This window comes from Falco rusticolus, chromosome 4, assembly GCF_015220075.1.
Source record: "Falco rusticolus isolate bFalRus1 chromosome 4, bFalRus1.pri, whole genome shotgun sequence".
In the NCBI taxonomy this organism is placed as follows: domain Eukaryota; kingdom Metazoa; phylum Chordata; class Aves; order Falconiformes; family Falconidae; genus Falco; species Falco rusticolus.
In genome coordinates, this window is record NC_051190.1 from 7,066,111 (window position 1) to 7,085,533 (window position 19,423).

At 46.1% G+C, this 19,423-nt stretch overlaps 1 protein-coding gene and 1 long non-coding RNA gene across 2 annotated transcripts; one reads left to right on the plus strand and one right to left on the minus strand.

Moving 5' to 3' along the window:
• Positions 1-214: 214 nt before the first annotated feature.
• LOC119147780 (heat shock transcription factor, X-linked-like) lies at positions 215-2,304 on the plus strand. Its single transcript, XM_037387182.1, has 2 exons — positions 215-1,218; positions 1,862-2,304. Exons 1-2 carry the CDS (start codon positions 538-540, stop codon positions 2,285-2,287), a joined length of 1,107 nt encoding a protein of 368 aa, XP_037243079.1. The 5' UTR covers positions 215-537; the 3' UTR covers positions 2,288-2,304.
• LOC119147781 lies at positions 2,276-17,020 on the minus strand. Its single transcript, XR_005104149.1, has 3 exons — positions 17,010-17,020; positions 3,501-3,504; positions 2,276-2,362 (listed from the first exon to the last, which is right to left on the minus strand). It is a non-coding gene; the product is annotated as an uncharacterized LOC119147781 (long non-coding RNA).
• Between the last annotated feature and the right edge of the window lie 2,403 nt (positions 17,021-19,423).

Genomic DNA, 19,423 nt, shown 5'->3' on the forward strand with positions numbered 1-19,423 from the left:
TTCAGTATTTTAATACCACTTGAAAAAGCCGAGGACGGGATAAATGTCCCTCCTCCTCTTTGTCGGACACTTGCTCCGTGCTTTGGACTGCCTTCTCCTTTATCTAGTGGACGCCTCCTCCTCCATACTTGCAGCTGTTCTTTGTGTTTACACCACTGCGCAGATTAAACACCTTGCATCGTGTTTCCTTAACAGACACCACCGCAGTGAAATGACAACAAGCAGTATGAGGACGTTTCTGCACATGTCAGAGGTGGCCAGCTGAAAAAGTGCCTGAACAGAGCACTGGGGTGCCCAACGCCGCCGCCGTCCCCGCTCCTCGCTGCAGACCCCCCTGGATGCAGCTGGACACAGCACGGTCCCCTCATTGCCCACAGCCCTTCAACAGCTTTGTTGCCTGCGGGGCCCTGCAGTCCCGCCAGCGGCGGCTCTGCCAGTGAAAAGCAGCAACAGAAGTTGCTCTTCAGCAACTGCTCCTCCGGCTGCTCCTTTCTGCCAGGCCACCGTTTTCAAACGTCACCGTGACGTCGCATTGTGATGTCACCACTATGCAGCACAGGCATCACAATGCCGTGCCGGAATATCTGCTGGGACCCACAGCCAGCCAGTGCCAGTTGGCCTTTGCTTGCTGACTGGCAGGACCAAGGCCTGGCTCTCCACGGTGCTGGCCACCGAGGCAAGCTTGGCACAAAAGCAATGGAGCGGGAGCTGTCTGCTCAAGTAACACCATCCCTGCCTGCTCCGGAGGAGCTGGGGCAGTGGGCAGACACGACTTGTGCTGGCCCTCCAGGACAGGGGGAAAGTGCCCCCCGGGACGCTGCCATGCAAGTGGTAGGGGAGGAGCGGCACGTCCAACCGGGGGGTGACGGACATGACACCAAACAAGTCCCTCCTGCTTCCAGCAAGAGCGTGGGCCAAGGCAGCGGGCTCCTGTCGCTCCGCTTTCCACAGAAGCTTTGGACAATGGTGGAAAGCGACCAGTTTCGGTCCATTTGGTGGAGCAAGGGAGGAAAATGCGTGGCCATCAACGAGAAGCTCTTCAAAGAGGAGGTGCTGGGCAGGGGAGGACCTCTGCAGGTTTACACCAGGCAGAGCATGAAGAGCTTCCTTCGCCAGATGAACTACCACGGATTCATCAAAATGCAAGAGGATGGTGAAAGATCTGCCTCCCTGCCTGAGTTCCTGGCAGAAGAAGCAGCAGCTGCTGCTCACAGCAAGGTAGAGCCATCGCTCCGCACATCCACTAACGCTCACAGGGGTCTTGGGGGAGGGACGGACCTTCGCGTCGCCTAAGGCCTCGCAATAGAGGGGGCGGGGAGGGCAGCGAGCGGTCCGGTTTTAGTTTCCTCCTCGGGGCGTTTTCAGGAAGGTTTGAGTTAGTCTTTCTGGCTAGTAGAAACGTGGATAAAGTACAGTTTGGTTATACCTGCTTAGTTTGAAGCCGTTCCATGGAAAGACCGGCTCCGTGTAACCTCATTGCTCTGAATGTCTTTGCTACGTGTCTTGCTGCACCAAATCTGAAACCTTCCTGCCGAATGCCAAGAGGATACACTTAAGGACCCCAGTGTTACCTCCCTGCTCATGCCCACCCTGGAGTTGCTGAACAGTCATGGTATTTGGCTTTTAAAAGCACTTCTTATGCTTTTGAAAAGCCTACGCTGCTCTTGCTGCCAGGGGTGGCGGTGACTGAACAGAACGCTTCACGTAACCTTTTGGCCTCAGCTTGAGGTTTCAGCCGTCCCCGAGAGTCCCTTCCACTATCCATGTTTGTCTTGTGCAATTCAGAGTCTGGCTTCTCGTAGCTTGGGCTTTTCCAGGCTTGGGATGGCGGCAACTGACTCTTCTCCTTTGCCTCTTCTAGGTACTCTACTACTATAACCCCCTCTTTAACAGAGGGCATCCCCACCTGCTGGAAAAGTGCCGGAGGAGGGCTGGCCTCAAGCGGAAAGCCCTGGAGATGGATGAGGGGCAGCCCTGCAGAAGACCAGGTGGCCAGCCTGCAGGGGACATGCCAGCGTCCACCAAGCGATGGGCTGAAGCACCTCCCAGCCTCGGTGCCACCCGTCCATCTCCACCGGCAGCTGCTCCCGCACTTCCAGAGCCGGCGGGAGCAGCGGGCAGCAAGAACTTCAGCCCTGTGGCCCCCTCCTCCCCACCACCACTCTCAGCTCTGCCAGCGTCCCCAGCACCACTCTGCAGACAAAGCCCTCCAGTCCCCCACTGCCCCACCTGCACCTGCCACCTCAGGACTGCAGACGCCATCGGACCCCAGCGCGGCACAATCTAAAGAGACAGAAAGAGTCAGCAGCCCGTCATGAATGAGTGTCCGATGGTTGTTGCTAAGGAGTGCAGCTTAGAAGAGCTGATGAGAAACTGATTGAACAATAAAGCTTTTCCAGTTGTCCTGTCCTGTTTGCACAGTGGAAGCCCAGACCTGAGTTTTTATTTCACCTAAGCAGAAGCGAGCCCACAAGCCATTTAATCGTCTTCCATTAACAGTTAAGCTCTAGATTCTTAGCCTTACTGAGTAAAAAGATAGATGGTGTTTGCATGATGCATGCACTGAGGGTGTTCTTCCTAATGGCAACATCTGAGCGAAAGGGGGATGCCATCAAGAACCGTGGAGACTACATCTTTAAGGAATAAGATTTAAACAATCACCCTGGTTATTTAAGGGCATTTTTTCATGTGTCTGTATCAAAACCATGTATCATTGCCCTTTTTAAGATGACACCCTTCAGAGAAAGCAAGGGGATTACTCAGAGGCAGGTCCTGACCAGTATAGCAGTGTATAAGCAAGCCAAGGGGATGAAGGGAGCGTCATAGGGTTGGTTTTTAATGAGAAATCATCCTTTTGGTAGTCTTAGGAACAAAGACCATAAGCCACAGCTTGCAACCATCTGACTCCAGGCTATGACTTGCCCTTCCCAGAGCACAACAGGACTGAGCAGGGATCCTGCAGGAGAACCTGTGCTCTTCAGGAAATGGTGTCTGACTCAACAGTGAGGCAGCGTGCAAGGACAGCATTAGGGCATTGCACTATTTTAGGGACTAAGTCCTGGATGTGATTTAACATGTACAGCCCAAACTAGAGTCACCACCAAAGAGTTCGTAGCTGCTCTTGGGAAAAGGCCTATTCCCAATGATTTGATGACAGGCAAATAGCTACTGTTTATTCTTCCAGAACTTAGTCACTTTGGATGTTTAAGCAAGAAGTAAGTGTTCGTCACTTCCTGACCTGATAAACCAGGTGATACTGCTCTTGAATGGTTTGTCAGCAGTGCCTTAGAGAACACCACTTCAACAGGGAGCTTGCGTGTGTATCATTTCTTCAGTGACCACTTCGAATATGAAGTGCTACTTAAGTGCAAGATCTTATCTGTGTATAGACACAAACACATTGTCTTAGCAGGCTTTGCCCAACATCATGCCAGCTCCCCCAGCCTTGCTTTCTCTGTTGCAGCCTGTGCCAAATGGACATAGCAGAAGACTCACACTACTCTGCTTACCAACTATAAGCCATGAAAACAGGTAAGTGCTTCATTTGCATGCACATATATCTGGTAACAGCATGCAGGGCAAGCTTACAAACAACTCAAAAAGCTTATTCTTTCCCTCATGAGGTGGGACTGAGTCTCCACAAAGTGGTTGTGGGATAGAAGTCATCCTCTGTGCAGTGACACAATATAAGGCTTGGATCTGAAATTAATTAATTCTGGGTGTTTGATCCAAGACATCACAAGGGACCTCTTTTTATGATGTTAGGTTGTTCTTCTCCCTCAAGATCAGTACCCTCCTGGACACCAAAAAATGGAGTCACTCAATGCTCGTTAGTCCCTTCCGTGACCTGTGAGTCCCCACAGGCACCAATGATGTACCCTGATGCCTCCAAACCCAGGTTAGTCTCACCATCACACTGAGCAGCTTCTCTTCATGAAATATTCTAACAGGCACGTAACTCTCAGTCTCAATAGTTTGGCCGTAAGTCTGTATCTGATTTTAAAAGAATCACCTGCGTGTTGTACAGAAAAACTGCTGTTCTCTCCTACAGTCAGGGATGGGGGAAGATCTTGAAGTCACCCTGTGAGTGATAGATTTCACCCATATCTTCAGCCTTTAAAAATGTCTGTTCAAAGGAGTAATAGTACAACTAGCGTGCCTGACAAACTTCGCTTCTATAAAGGCCGGTCAAGTCCAACCAAAAAATCTTTCAGCTTCAGTGGTGGCTAGATTTGGCCCTTAAACTGCAGCAGTTTATGGCAACAGGCACCAACAGGACAAACTAAGATGTCATTATTGTTGAAGTTGTACACAAGATATTTAATGCTTTGGAAGAGCACTACTGTTAACACTTAGTTATACTCCAATAACCATCCAAAAGACATTTACTTGAATTTCTCGCACACTGATACTGATCAGAATAGCTTTTAGATCATAGCCCTATTCCCTATAAGGACATATAAATGTCTATAGAAGAGCACTGTCAGGATTCAACCCGATATAAGCAGTCACTGCCTAGGTAAATACTAACTTTTCAGAAGGATCCAATGAAAAACGAAGCCAAATGCCAATTATTTGGGAAATACGGGTATTTAGAAATTGGATTACAACATCCAACTCGAGATATTTCTGACATGGAAAAGAGTCAGGTAAATTGCAACACCAATTCTACCAATTAACCCTTCCTCTCCAAACTCACTTTGATGTTCCAGTCAAATATTTCAGACTGCAAATCAAACCCAACTTTTTTTTTGGCAGAAGTGTTTTATGAAGAATTTCGTGAGTCAAGGACTTGGGGTTTTGCTTCTGAAGACCAGCAAACAGGTTTCCAAAACAATGATCACCACAGCTATAGATCAGGGAGCACAGGTAGCACTGTATTGCATTCCTCTCATGACCAGCTCTGGGCTTTGTGCAGGACAGAACACCATTCAGAAGAACACATACTTGCCTTGATAGTCTCTTAAAATTTGTAAATTTTTTCCCCTAGTATTGCTAGAAAGACTGAATTAGCATTTTAACTCTCTCTCTCTCAATCTGTGTATATATATGTTCTTGTAGCTGCAGGTTCCTAGTGCCTGTGCATGCTTTCAAGCATCCACATCAGTCAGTACAGCAAGTTTCTACAGCTATCGCTCAGAAAGGATTATTTTGCACTAGAGAAAAAGCCAGACCGTGGCAGCTTTGCAGCTTCTTCCAACTGGAAAAGGAATTACTGTCTTTCCAAAGACATCCTCCCAACTCTGCCAGGACAGCCTTTCTGCAAGAAGTTTCTTCAATGGATATTACAAAAAGAAAAATGCTAAAAATGCAGAACTTTGACACAAACCTCTAAAGGAAAACAGTCGCATGGGGCAGGCAGTACTCTCCTCCAAAACTGCACACAAAGCTTAGCTTTCTTCTCTCCCTGAACAGCTACGCTGGGAGCATCATATACCTTTACCCTGACCTCCCCAAAGTGCACAGCTGAGGAGATGACCTTGTTTTGACAGGCAGGTCTGACTGTGTGAGGCTGGATCTTCACAATCACAGCAGGGCATCGCAGAACAAACAGTGCACCAATTTTGTCAGTAAATGGTAACACCCCAGGACCGAAGAACTTAAAGCCTGTGGGGAGTTCAAGGACTGGCATTTGACTACTGTGACAGCTAGTAAGCCACCAGAAATGTTTAATTTCCATGAGATTAACATTTCTGACACAGAAGAGCCTGAACTAGCCACAAAAGTTAGTAGAGAAATTAATTGTTCAAGGTACAGGGACATAATGGTAGAAATGGAGCCTGGAAAAAGCAAGCATCGGTTCTCCTGGGAAGACAAGATACTGCTCTGTGAGGTTACCACAGTGCCACATGCACTTAGGTCTCGGATTTCCAGAGTATAACAGCTCTATCCTTCAGGGATTTCCTCACCCTTGAGATCATCGATTGCAGTGTGACAGCCTACTCATGGATTTATCTGCAGCATGCACAAGCCCTGCTATGGAAAACCAAGGACATAAAGGAGAAGGGAAATGAATGACACTTCTTTGGGTAGAATCACAGAATGGTTTGGGCTGGAAGGGACCTTAAAGATCATCTAGTTCCAACCTCCCTGCCATTGCCAGGGACACCTTCCACTACACCAGGTTGCTCAAAGCCCCATCCAACCTGGCCTTGAACATTTCCAGGGATGGGGCATTCCCAACTTCTCTGGGCAGCCTGTTCCAGTGCCTTTCCACCCTCCTAGTAAAGAATGTCTTACTAATATCCTAATATCTAATCTAAATCCACCCTCTTTCAGTTTAAAGCCATTATCCCTTGTCCTATCACTACATGCCCTTGTCAAAAGTCCCCCAGCTTTCTTGTAGGCTCCCACCAAGGTCAGGAATGGAAGGGGGAGGGCTGAGGAACAGGGATTCACAGCCAAGGGCTCCGATTGTGTTATGGATTCACCCTGGGGCCTTGGGCAATGTACTTTGCTCCTGTCCCCAGCTAAGGTCAGGTAGAGCTCTCCATATGACTTGTGCCAGAAGCAAAACACTTAAAGGAAAGCAAGGGAGAGAGACTGGCTTGTCTGCAAAGCAGCCACAACATCATTTCCAAGATACCGAGGACCTCAGATGAATGGAGTTCTATCTCTGTATACACTTTATTATCTCATTTACTCCTAAGACAAACAACAGGAAGCACAAGTAACTTTATAGCAACATATTAAAAAGGACAAGCCAGTCTCCCTCTCCCTCTCCAACCCTGCTAATTCTGTTTCAGGCTGCCTCTAACCACCATTCCTCTTCCTCTGAAGGGGATTTCTGGGGGTGAAAGAGCATAGGTGGAACAGGAACTATTTCATGAGAAGACAGACATCACGGGATGTATCTCTGAGATGGTTCATTGGCCATGGACTAATTCAAACTTAGATGTTTTCTGTTCCTCGGTATCTTTTTTTTTGATAAAATATATTGATGGAATATACTGTTACAGCAGGAAGCAGAGCACATGATGCAAACCACTGAAGTCAAATACAATTCACTGGAAGGTAGATTTGTCTTCAAGAGGAAGCAGGGCACATGCTCGACAATGAAAGCTAGTCTAGCCCAGGCCAGGTGAGACTGAAAGAGGAGGTCCTGTCATGGCTGTTGAACGGAAAAGCAGACAAGGACTCTGTGAAGACCAGGACAGCAGAGGGAGATCGATTAGCGGTCAGGAAAAGCAGCATCCATGACCAGAGTGAGGGCAGTGTTCCCAGGACAGCTTGTTGCACAGCTTCTGAGCACAGGTTCAGCGGAGTCCTCTGCACACCATAACCTCACCCTTCGCTGCAGGCTCCTCTTCCCCCCTCCCTCTTTGCTCACTGTGCAAGGGGCAGCACACTTCCTGGGAACTGCCAGCGAGAAGCAAGAGAAATAATCCAATAATCCGAGCATCTTCCCAGACTCCTTGGTCTGAGCAAGGAACTGTCGTCTTTTAGAATCAAACAGGGGCTCCAGCTGTCCCCCACAAATACGGGGACAAGTTCAGTCCATGTCAGCTAGTCAGTGGCCTCACCTTTCTCCTCGCGCAGGACCTCCGACTCCCTGTGCTCCCTCCAGTCAGCAGAAAGGCAGAAGTAATTCAAGAGGTGGATTTAGCCCCCTAAAAGCTGAAGCTGACTGCAGAAGGCAAGCACTGTGGGCAAAGGGAGAACATGCCCCCAGCACAGCTAAATGCAGATCAGGTGATGGGAACCTGCCAAGAAGAGGCTTATGCTCCTTTCCTCCTCAGGGATGGACAGTGAAACTGGGAAGAGACAGTGATGGGCTGATTTGACTGCAGGGAGCTCGTGCCTAACATAGCTGTTCTAAAGCTGCCACAAAGTATTTTCTTTATAAAATACTGGGGTAGGAGTAAGTGCTAGCAAAATTGAGGGGAGAAAGAAGAAACCTGGGGAAGTACTTTAGTACTCCAATATGTCTCGTGAGCGGCAGCACTCTCTCTTGCTATATCAAGTTCGGTTTGCCAAAGCTTTTGTTGGTCGTCTTCTTTAAATACATAAATCGTGAAAGTCTTAACCACAGAGCAGTGATTTGGGAGATGGAGTTAAACAGACTTCCCTGAACCACTCACGTCTCTGTCTGGTCTACTTCAGGACACTTTGCTGGGAGAAGGCAGGACAGCTCTGACCGGAACTGTGGGGCTCAGCAACACGCTCCCCAAGCAGAGGGGAGCACAGCACAGCTGTGACTGTCAGTGGCTTTGTTTCCTACACAAGCTACAGAGTATGCACTACTCCGATGATGTTTACATCCAAGAGATGTTTATTAATATAGTCATATGGAACATACTGTATGAAATCAAGACAAACTAGAGAGTCTAGTCCTGAGATGGTCTTTAATTCCCAAACCAATATTTCTCTCTGTGTGACAGAAGAGGAAAGATTGGTAAACTGTAATAAAAAAGAAATGGAGGTTCAGGACAAATTCTATTTCCCTACTGTAGATCAGTTACAGTCAAGATACCAACAGCTTGGAGGGTATGCAAGGAAAAGTGGAGAAAAATTATAAACGTAGGAAGTTCAGAGCATCCCATCCTGTTCTCAGCTACTAAAAAAGAGACAATACAAACTGTTTTCCATATCCTGCTGAGTTACACTGTTGCCTGTTGGTCCTTTAACAACAAGCCACACATGCATGGTATCACCAGTTCCTCCTAATCTCTCTACAGATGCCTGCAGGCGCTATGGGCCATCTGCAAAGACCATCAGAAGTAACAGCAGAGGATGGGCAAGATTCACCACCTTTTCCCTTTCAAATCCTGGTGCCCCAGGCAAGAGTTTTGGCTATTGATTTTGGAGGCATGTGGGTTGAATACAGATACCAGCTAAAGTGAGCAGTGGTATAATCCCAAACTATTCGTTCCTTACAGTGCATTGCAATGAGCTCCAGCAGAGCTCCTGCACAGTGGCAGCAGCAGTTCCAGCAGTGGCAATGTCTTTTAAGCCACGCGTTATCATCAGGCTGGCAGTGAGATAGCAGTGCCAGTGGGAAGTCAGACCTGGACAGATGGGGAACCTTCAGACTTGGGGCAGTCTCAGAGCAGAATCATCATCTCTTTCAGGATGGACCTGAAACCACTGAGCCAGTGGGTGAAGAAAACCAATGAGGGGCATAAGCAAGAATGGGGTAGGAGTTGATTGAATTTTGCCGTAACTCCACAGTTGTCCATATTTTATAGCTTGCCAGTATGTTTGCAATCAGAAAAGAAGAAAGGAAGAGTCCCTTCCCATTATTTAAATTTATCTGTCCCAAACACCCACTCAGAGTGATTGCACCAGGTTTGCAGACCCCACATGAGTGGGTCAGGCATCATGGAGTAATGGGAGACACAGGTCTACGACAAACGGGTACAATAGCCTCCACAACACACTTAGTCATTTGCTCCTGTTCCATAACACAACCGGTCTGCTCAAAATCATGTGAAAAATCTGGGGATGACTGGGCAAAGGCTTCACGCATTGAGTGACTCACATACATACCGCCTGTGCTGCTCTGAATTTTCTCAAGCTCTCATATCCTGGGAAACTGGCAAAAAAAAGCTTATTCCAAATATTAAAGAGAACAAGGTTGAAACATGCTAGTGCAAATCCAGCCTACACAATTGATCCATTACATTCAACAGGAGTCTTTTCTCTGACTTCAGCAGGCTGATTATCAGGCTGAAGTTCTGGAAAAGTGAGAGAAGATCACCAGCTTCTTGAATTCGTATAGTTTAGAGCAGCTTTGATCTAGTCGTGTTCCCTGATACTGAAGAGGATCGGACAACAGCCATAAAACACTATTATCTTTTCAGTACACCACAGCATGTCAGGTCTGTTGTGTCACTCACACTGCAGTCCTGAACACTGGATATAGAAGAGGAAAAAACATGAGAACCATTCACCTCGAAATACAGCTTCTCCACAGGACACCAGGCACTATTTAGTTGTGTGCCTAAATTCACCCCCACGAGCAACCTCACTAAAAGCCAGTTGGAAGTTGAGCACCAGCTTTTTTGATTTGCAGTATGGTTACAGAAGTGCTTCTCCCAGCTGAAGCTATGCACCTCCTAGCTCCTATTCCAGTACAAATTCCAAGGAGTAAATAGAACTGTGTGCATGTCTAGGGATGAGGCAGGTAAGGGGAACAGGGTGAGAAGGAAACACAGGGCAAGCCTACACTGTACAAAGGAGCACACACAACAAAGCATTGGGATGGCAGTACTGGGAAGCAGGACTGCCCCGTCCGCACATGCTGAGAAGTACAAAAACCAGACATCATAATATTTTTGGGGTTTGTTTTATGTAAAACTCTGACACAGCAGATTCCAGGGACAGAATTATTCTGCTGGGCAGCAGCCATACCAAGTGACTCCTTGGCATGCATGTAAGGTTGGTAGAAGCACAGCATTACAAGCAAAAGTAAGGCAAGCAGAAGACAGTGGAGGAGAGCAGTGCACTGCCATCACAGCCCTTCGACAGAAAAAAAGGATGAGGAGTTGTAGTCTGTGGGTTGTTACGTTTTGGGGCAGCTGTAATAATCCCTAGGAAGACAGGAAGAACTTAATGACAACTACTGAGTGCTAAGAAGGCCAGTTGAGAAGCGTGGTAGAGGGTTAAATCATGTAACAAAATGGACTCTTCTTGTAGCTTGCTCGTGGTCTGCACAATCTTGGAAGCTGTCTCCGGCACCTGAGACAGGTGGAAATGCACACCCACACAACACAGCCATTCACAATACTCATCCTATGGGCTACGTGTACTTCCAGCTCCTGTTTGTCCCCTACATAACTTAAGGCAGCCACGTCCTCTTTGCCTCCCCAAGGCCAGGATGGAGGAGGTGACATGGGGCTACGCGTTCACAGGGTCCTGCCTGTATTACCCTCCTTGCTCAGGCCAATGTGTCACCAGCTGCAGGGGACAGACCTCAGCGATGGCTCAGTACCCTGCAGTGGAGCACTGAAAGGAGCTAGAAGGAACCAGACCCACAAAGGCCTGACCTTTTACTCTTATTTGATTGCCATTTTTCCTAGGAACTTGTTAAAACTACAAATAAAATGAAGTTTCAAATAGATTTTTGTGCCAAAATGGGAGGAGGGGAGAATGGAAAAAAATAAAAGCCTCTCTTCATAAAAAAGGGAATCATATGTCCGCAACTTTAAACTTGTTTTCATAAGTACTTTCAGAACAGGAAATTCGTTAAATCTGATCCTTTCCCACAAAGGTCTCAATTTCAACAAAATTGTCCAATAAAAACACTTTCATGGAAACATTTGCAGCCAGCTTGCATTTTCTTTTCCTAGGACATGCACCTTAAGGGCCTGGAAACAAGATGGTAGCTGTAGGGGAACTGGCAAATTTTTCACTTTAGCGAGCAATGGTTTTGCTTAAGGACCTTTCTCTCCCCCAGCAATTGGAAATGCTCCATTTCACATCTGATTTCTGCTAGCAAAGATTTTCACTTCATGGAAAAAGGCTGAGGTTGATATTTGACTGTACCTCTGCCTCCCCAGGTTCAGAACTGAGCCTTGACACTTACCCATGATTTCACCATTTCACCACTCAAACAAACCAAAAGCCAAGGCTAGTCCTGTCAATATCCAGTCTCTGGAGCTATTAACCATTCCCCATTGCTGTGGGCTTTCTTTGCAAGTGAGGCTGCAGGTCTCTATCAGTATTATTCTGCTCTCTGATACCCTCCCAATGTCTTTGTCCACACCAGCATCTGAAAGGAGTCAGTACATACACAGGCATCACGATCAAATTCATGTCAGGACAGGAAGGACAAAGTCACAGATATGAGAAGATGGGATTATCTGCTTGGCTGCTGCTTGCTCTGAGAAGTTTCAAAGTCCAGGACAGTAAAATTTCCACTGAACTTGCATGTTCTGTGATGTAACTCTCTTAAATGATTTAAAAAAAAATTATAAAAGCAAAACCTGCCACTGACAAAATCCCACATAAACTATGTCACTTATGACTATGCCTGTTAGAATCCATTAACATGTCAAGGAGCTGGAGGATTTTGCTCAGCAAATAGATTAACCACATGCCTGTTTCAGCCTCAGCACAAAGGCAGGGGTAATGCTCCTCGAGGAAGCTCCAAGACCTGACTTTTCCTTTGCACGGCTAGCTTTGCCTTCTCTACATTTCAAGTGTTCTTCTCTTTAAAGAGCCATCAGCAATAACTACAGCAAGGCAAGCAGACAGCTAAGCAGCCAAGATGCAGATGCACGGGGGAAGCATGGGCTCTGCTGCGCCACCTCTTTTCTCCTGATCTCATCAGCCATGTTACATCTGACACAGCTGTGTCCCAATAGGAGCTGCATACAAGTCATACTCCTACTGTTAACAACACTTTAGGGCGGAAAGAATTCAAATTAATCTGTTTTCATTCAAATACAAGATATTCTTATGTAGCACATTCCCATTGCTTCACCTCTTCTGTGCCCAAAATGCATCCTGGGCTTGGAACTGGGTAAAGCTCAGTTCCACTCTGGATGCACAGAATCTGGATGCATCTGTGCTGGATGCAGGGAGTTTGGTCATTGCTTCAGTGAGCACAGTATTTATCCCAGACTGAATCACTTAACATGGCTGCAAGAACAAGACCCAAGCCAAAACCAAAAAGGGAGACAGCATTGGTTTTGACGCATTTAATTTGCCGTTGTCAGGGCCCAATTCCACGTCTTTTCTACAGTCAGCAAAATCACCAAAAAAAAAAAAGCTTACATGCTCATTTCTCTCATGTCTTTTGGTTTATGTCAGATTATTAGTTAATGCTTGAAACAGGTTGAAAAGAAAACACATTTTGAAATTACATGGATGTTTGTCAACACAAGCTGACTATTAATGTGATGAATGGTGGGTCAGATACAGCCCGCATTCAGCTTCCAGGTGCACCTTCAGGACAAATTCAGTAGTGTATGCAAGCAGCAACACAACTTACACCTCAGGTAAGAAAACAGACGCAAGTGGTTAAATATTATCACTATCCTGTTAGGAAACAGGAGCAGGATACAGGGAAGAGTTTGCATTAAATTACTGTATTTTTATGGACAAAGGTAGGTGATTTTAAGAAAAGACTATACCAGAGCATAAGTTATAAGAAGGGATTCAGCATCAGCCTACAACGCTGCACTGAGATGATGCTATACGCATCTGATTGGGACCTCCCTTAGTATAAAACAGGCTCAGCTGCAAACCAGTGGCCCAGAAGTAACACTGACTCCAGAACCTCAGCCACCGCAACATTTTCAAGCAATCTGAAACACAGGCAACAGTTGAAGACTACAATTTGCACTTAAACATTTTCCACTAGAAACTGTTCTACACCAAATCATCCCCTGCCAGCACTCAGCTGTACCCTGCTGCTTTGTTTACCACCACACTCTCTCAGGAAGTCATGAAGCAGAAGAGGGGCCCATGATTAGAGATAGGACCAAAACAGGTTCTCATAGGGGCACCATCTCTGAATCCCCTCATAGAAGACACTTTCCCAAAAGCTTACCATACAGCAAGCTATTTAGGAAGCTGAACTAAACCGCAGTACCTTTTTCCCCCTGCACCTCTCCAAATAAGCCTTTCAAAACGCTTAGGTTGCTTTTTGCTACAACCCAAGCCATACTAGAAGTGTTTCTATGGGACCCCTGAGAAGTCTGAACCCACCAGTTTGTCTAGCCGCAGGTCCAAGACTACTGCTTCTTTACCCTTTAGTCCTTTCTCCCGAAAGCAAATAATTCACCATGATATTTTATTAAAGGCATCTTGCCTGAAAGCTTGCTCCAATTCCCTATCCCCACAGCAAATCTAGGTTTTCCAGGTCAGGGATGGCTTTCTGAGCTACCTCTCACTGGGAACACTGTCACCCCCAGGATCTCTCTTGGAATCTCCTCTCTTTGTTCCCTGCTTCAGGACAGCAGGACCCTGAAAACTTGCCCTAAAGGCAAGCAGTGCTTCCCGTCATCCTCGTTCTTCCTTTCAGCAACAAGGGAAGCCTCTCCTATCCTGTTGGATCTAACTGGAAACAAGGCTTTGGGACCGCCTTTTCCAAGGATGAGGCCAGGCACTCGATTGCAATTGCAGGATTCAGCTTAACACAGCTTCTTGAGGAGACTGGAGTTTAAAGGGATGAGTATTCCCCTTCAATTAAACAGGAGTGACAACCAAGGGGAGCTCCAGTTTCACTTTATGGGACTCAGCCTTATGAACTCCGTGATGGTATAATACAGCTCTCACCAGCAAGTGCTTGTCCAAACACTGCAAAAAAACTGTTCTCAAATTTGCTGAATATTCCACAAGTCCAGAAATCCTGGTATGAAATTAAGTACTGGTGAATAAATCCATGCAAATTTTCCTTCAGTTCTTTTTCTGAATCTTAAAAAGAACCAAACACCAGGGAAAAAATCTGAACATGCATCCACACAGCTATTAATCCATGTATTTGTCAGCTGCTCAGTCTAAAAACTGTACAGCCACACTTTCTAAGAAACACATCCAAACTTTAAGCAGCAAGATCTCACCATGACCCGAACTGCATGCGAGATGCATTTGTAAGACTCATCTATCCCAGAAATTTTTGCCTGGACTGTGATTGTTGTGGAGTTTTGTACACACATGTTTCTTTTAAATACACTAGCAAGCAAAAGGCATAGGAACATGTTCGGCAATGCGGGAGGAAGGGGATCAGTTGTCCCAGTAATACTTATTTTGTTCACTGGTAAATATTCCCAAGGCAATTATTTATTTTTTTTCCTCCAAGAGAGATGAAAGGGACTAGTCCTGCTCCCATTGCACAGTTTGACCGAATTGACCAAGAGACCAGACCTCCTCCAAGTGAGCCCCGCAGAGCAGGCGCTCAGAAAATGGGAAGCTCTCCTCATCTGAGCTATTGGAAACCCTCTTGTCCCTAGTAGTAGGGACACACCAGCACAAACACAGAACACATTGTCATTTCGCCACAGCTAGTCCCCCACGTCCCTGCTGCATCTTCCCCAGCAGACAGCCAACATCCCTGCCACCTAAAGTCCTTTCACAGCTCACAGAAAACCGACCTTCCAAGCACCTCGGCACAAAACATCCGGGGATATGCCCTAGACATAGGCCAAGCACAGCAGCCCAGTGACAGTGCTCTGGGCATGTTTTGGAAACAGTGCGCTAGCGTTAGGCTGGCAGCAACCCAACTGCCAAGTCACCCAGGGCAGCTGCCTGCCAGAGCCAGCCCCAAGGACTCATTTGCCTACCAATAATTTCTACAGTGTTTGGGCTCCTCACTGTTTACCTTAAACCCCAGCCATTTCTGCTAATCCAGTGAAGGCGTGGAAGACTCCTACGACTATCATGTTGATCAGCGCAAGCTCGGCAACAGCTTCTCGGCAACTCCCTGCCTGGCACAAGCCTCCTTATCTGCAGGCCCTTGGCAAAAAGGGCACTGCTGGCTCTCCCAGGCTAGCCTTTGCCTCCACCACCTACCTCTCTGTTTATGTTACTTTCCCAATACACTTGCAAATATGATAAAGGTTAATCTGGTACAAAAGGTAAATAGGGTTACACAAAGCTGGATTTAGCAATTTAGTTTTATTGGCCACTAAGGCAGGCAATTCTTCGATGCAGGTAATGAGGAGATAGCCAAGCCAGATAAAGGATCTGTGCAATATAAACATCCTCCCAAAAGCCTGCTTCCCGCTTGCATAAGCACTGTAATCATGAAAGCAATTCTTAATGGAGCCACTTGGCAGAGGCCCTGGTACAGCAAGCTGTGAGCCTCTCCCTAGCTGATGGACCAGCTCCAAGAGCATGTTACTACAGTGCTGCAATGGGCGAGTAGGAGGGGCCGGAGGGGAGGAAGAGATTGAAAGCTGGATCAAGTCTGCAAGCAGTGGCACTGGAGCAGGGCCAGGACTCCTCTAACATGTCACCCGTGTGGTTTGGAGCAGGCCAGCTACCCCTCTGTGCTCACCTCTGCATCTGTAAACTGAAATTGATGATTTTCCCTTTGTGTCTCACCTTTTGTAGGTAAACTCACAATAAAGGCTGTTTCTATGGTGTTAGGTAAGTACTTCTGACTGAAAGTGTTACTGTCATTCAGAAACTTGCAATAATGTTCCTGCTAACAAGTGACTTCTCATTCTTCTTGACTTTCCAATACTTTTCCTATGCCTTAAAAGAGGAAAAATTAAACAAATCAAGATCTGAGTTTCCTGTGCCACCATCCTTCGCTCTTTCAGCTCTCTGTACCAAAACCTAAGACAATCCACGAGGCCGAACAGGAAAGCTTTTGCACCCTGTGTTTCATGCTGTTTGGTCTTGTTTTCTCCCTTGCTATCAAACTGAGGATGCCCCACACAGAAGTGCTGCAAGATCTGCCTTGCCTCTCAGCAGAGAGAGCAGCAGCATTTCACACTTCCCACTGCATGGCTTCCCATCAAGGCAATAGCCTGGGCACTGCACAGCAGAACGCAGCCCTCGGCAGGTTCAGTCTGTTGCACAGCGCTGGTTTCCCAGCAGTCCAAGGACTAATACACTCAAGGCAGGGGGAAGTCTCGGGACAGCCTCTGTCCCCATGTTCTCCATGAAAGGTAAAAGAGGAAAGTAAAGTTTACTTCACCCCAAAAGTCACTAACCGCCAGGTGAGTCTAGCAGGCACTTGCTCCTCCTGACATGGTTTTCTTACCGGGGCAAATGGGGCCTCATTCCCATAACAAACAGTATGCATTTACCAGCTGCAGGATTGAAGTGGAGTCTAGGCATTCACTCGGATATCCATTATGCTGATTTCCAAAGCCATACATTAAGAATTCCTCCTTGACTGCACTCATCTAGCTTTCAACAGGGATCTTCAACAGATTGGCCTAGGAATTTTCCCTATTCTGGGCACTCTAAATAATTGATAAACTATTTATATATAATATTTAATTTTATATATAGTTGATAAATTACCATATTGGGAGTAACAGTGTGATTTATTGAGAAGTATTAGACTAGAACTAGCGAGAACTGTTTTCTAGTCCACAGCTTACCACTGGTGAGCTTCAGAGGCGTAACTGCACTTTGTATGCCTTTTCTGCCCTCTGTAACACACAATGAAATGGACTTCTGCAAAGTGCTTGACGATCTACTAATAGAAAGTGCTACATGAAAATTTGGGGTTGTTATGCAGAGCAGGACCCGCACTGGTGTATATAACTGGCCATTCACCAACTGTATCAGAGAGGCCAGTAGTGGCTATATTGGCCAACAAGGAATTACCTCCAGCTGGCAGGCAGAATACATTTAGACTGACTGTGCTTCTGGACTTTGAGATTTTTTTCAACAGGCAAGTTAAAACTGACCTTTTGCAGAAATACAAATTGTATCTGTAAAGATTATTGGCCTTTTTCTTTCAATCTGGAGCTTGATCTTAAGCCTTCTCAAACTAACACAACTGTTTGCATCAACATCAATAAACTATCCAGCAAGAATCCACTCGCCTAAGCAACCCCACTGGCACAATAAACATGGTCTGCCTTTATAGGACTGGAGCCTATAGGAAGCCTGCAATCTGATTTTTTTTCATTCCTTCCCAGAAAACCCCATACCTCTATCAGCATCCACATTTGAGCCAGGACACTGGGCTAAGGCAGTTGCTTCAATTCATATACTGCGAGGATTTACTAGCAGAGGTGATAGCATAGATATCCTCATGGTGCAAAACCTATTCAAATGTCCTTGTTTTTCTCATTTTGCAAACCACCTTCAAATGATTACATGTCACAGGATGTGAACAAGCAGTTATTTCTTCACTGAAGGTAAGAGGAAGGCTGCCAGTACCTTGGGTTTTGGTTTTTTTGCAGCCACCCATTCGGTATCAGTATCCTGATACACTCCAGAGTGGTATTACTAAAGACAGACTGGGGGGGGATTTTTTTCTTCTTTTGAGAGCTGTGACTCTTCCATACTTAAGCCTGCTGCCTTTCCTTTTCCTTATACCTGGAAAGGCTCTGACCTATGAACTTGTCCTAGGCAACTTTCAACTTCAAATCTTATCACTTACCACCTCTGGTTATAGAAAAAGTAACCTTGTCTGAAGTTACAGTTGTTTTCCAGGTTCATAACCAAAGCTGGTTTAAACTGCCTGACCTCCACTGGATTTTAGGAAGCTAGCTTGATTTATTTATTTTTTTTTTTAAACCAAGAGTTCTGTTCCTCTAGGTGGTATAAAATAATACCTGACACAAGAAAAGCCTTATCACATGTATTACTTAACCAAGTGAGCAAAGGAGCAGCCCAGGCATTCTTATGAGAGATCAAATAACAAGTGGCGTTCTGCTGATAATAAAGGCTAACTTAAGCCACCATGACTAATTCATAGTGCAGGCTTGACACTTGTTTATCTGGACAAACAATTATGAAATGTTCTTTTGTCCCTGTGAGTACTGCGTAGGCAAGAGTCATGACTTTATGGGTTACTTTAAAGGGCCACTGTTTAGGTACCTATTCATTGCTCAGGAAACCAGAGACGCCTTGGGCAGACTCTGACCAAGCTCGAGGAACCCAGTTTCTTTCTGGCTCCCTTCACGGGACAGACTCCAATCTGCCTCAGCTGGAGATTTGGGGTGTGATTTCCTAGAAGTGGCAGGGTGAAGCAAGAAAATTATGTTATCCCTGAGGCATTTAGTTCCCTAACGGCAAACTGTAATCACACATACAGGAGCCCTAAGTAGTTTTTGAAAACAGAACTTGGGAGTCTAAGAAATCTAAATGTTTCTGTAATTTTTATGCATATTTCTGAACTGAGGCTTTAAAACTATCTGTCACTTTTCTCATTTAGAAATTATATTTAAAAATAGTAAGACCATTGTCATGGTGTAACCCTGGCTGGCAACCAAGCAGCCACTTGCTTGCTCCCCTCACAGTGGGATGGGGGAGAGAATAGGAAGAGGGAACGTGAGAAAACTCATGGGTTGAAATAAAGGTAGTTTAAATAGGGAAAGCAAAAGCTGCACACGCAAGCAAAGCAAGGAATTCATTCCCCACTTCCCATCGGCAGGCAGCTGTTCAGCCACCACCAGGACAGCAGGGCTCTATCATGCATAACGATTACTTGGGCAGACAAACGCCATAATGCCAAATGTCCCCCCTTCCTCCTCCTTCCCCCAGCTTATATACTCAGTATGACATCATATGGTATGGAATACCCCTTTGGTTAGTTTGGGTCACCTGTCCTGGCTGTGTCCCCTCTCTATTTCTTGTGCCACTCCAGCCTTCTTACTAGCAAGACCTGAGAAACTAAGTCCTTGACTCAGTACAAACACTACTCAGCAACAACAACGAAAAATATCAGTGTGTTATCAACATTGTTCTCACACCAAATCCAAAACGCAGCACTGCACCAGCTGCTAAGAAGAAAATTAACTCTGTCCCAGCCCAAACCAGGACAACCGTGTTCCATTCTAGA

Excerpts from the sequence above, each read along its gene's own strand:
- LOC119147780 (XM_037387182.1), top strand. The coding sequence starts at position 538 with ATGTCACCACTATGCAGCACAGGCATCACAATGCCGTGCCGGAATATC. Across the intron at positions 1,219-1,861 it reads CAGCTGCTGCTCACAGCAAG|GTACTCTACTACTATAACCC; the intron begins GTAGAGCCATCG and ends TGCCTCTTCTAG.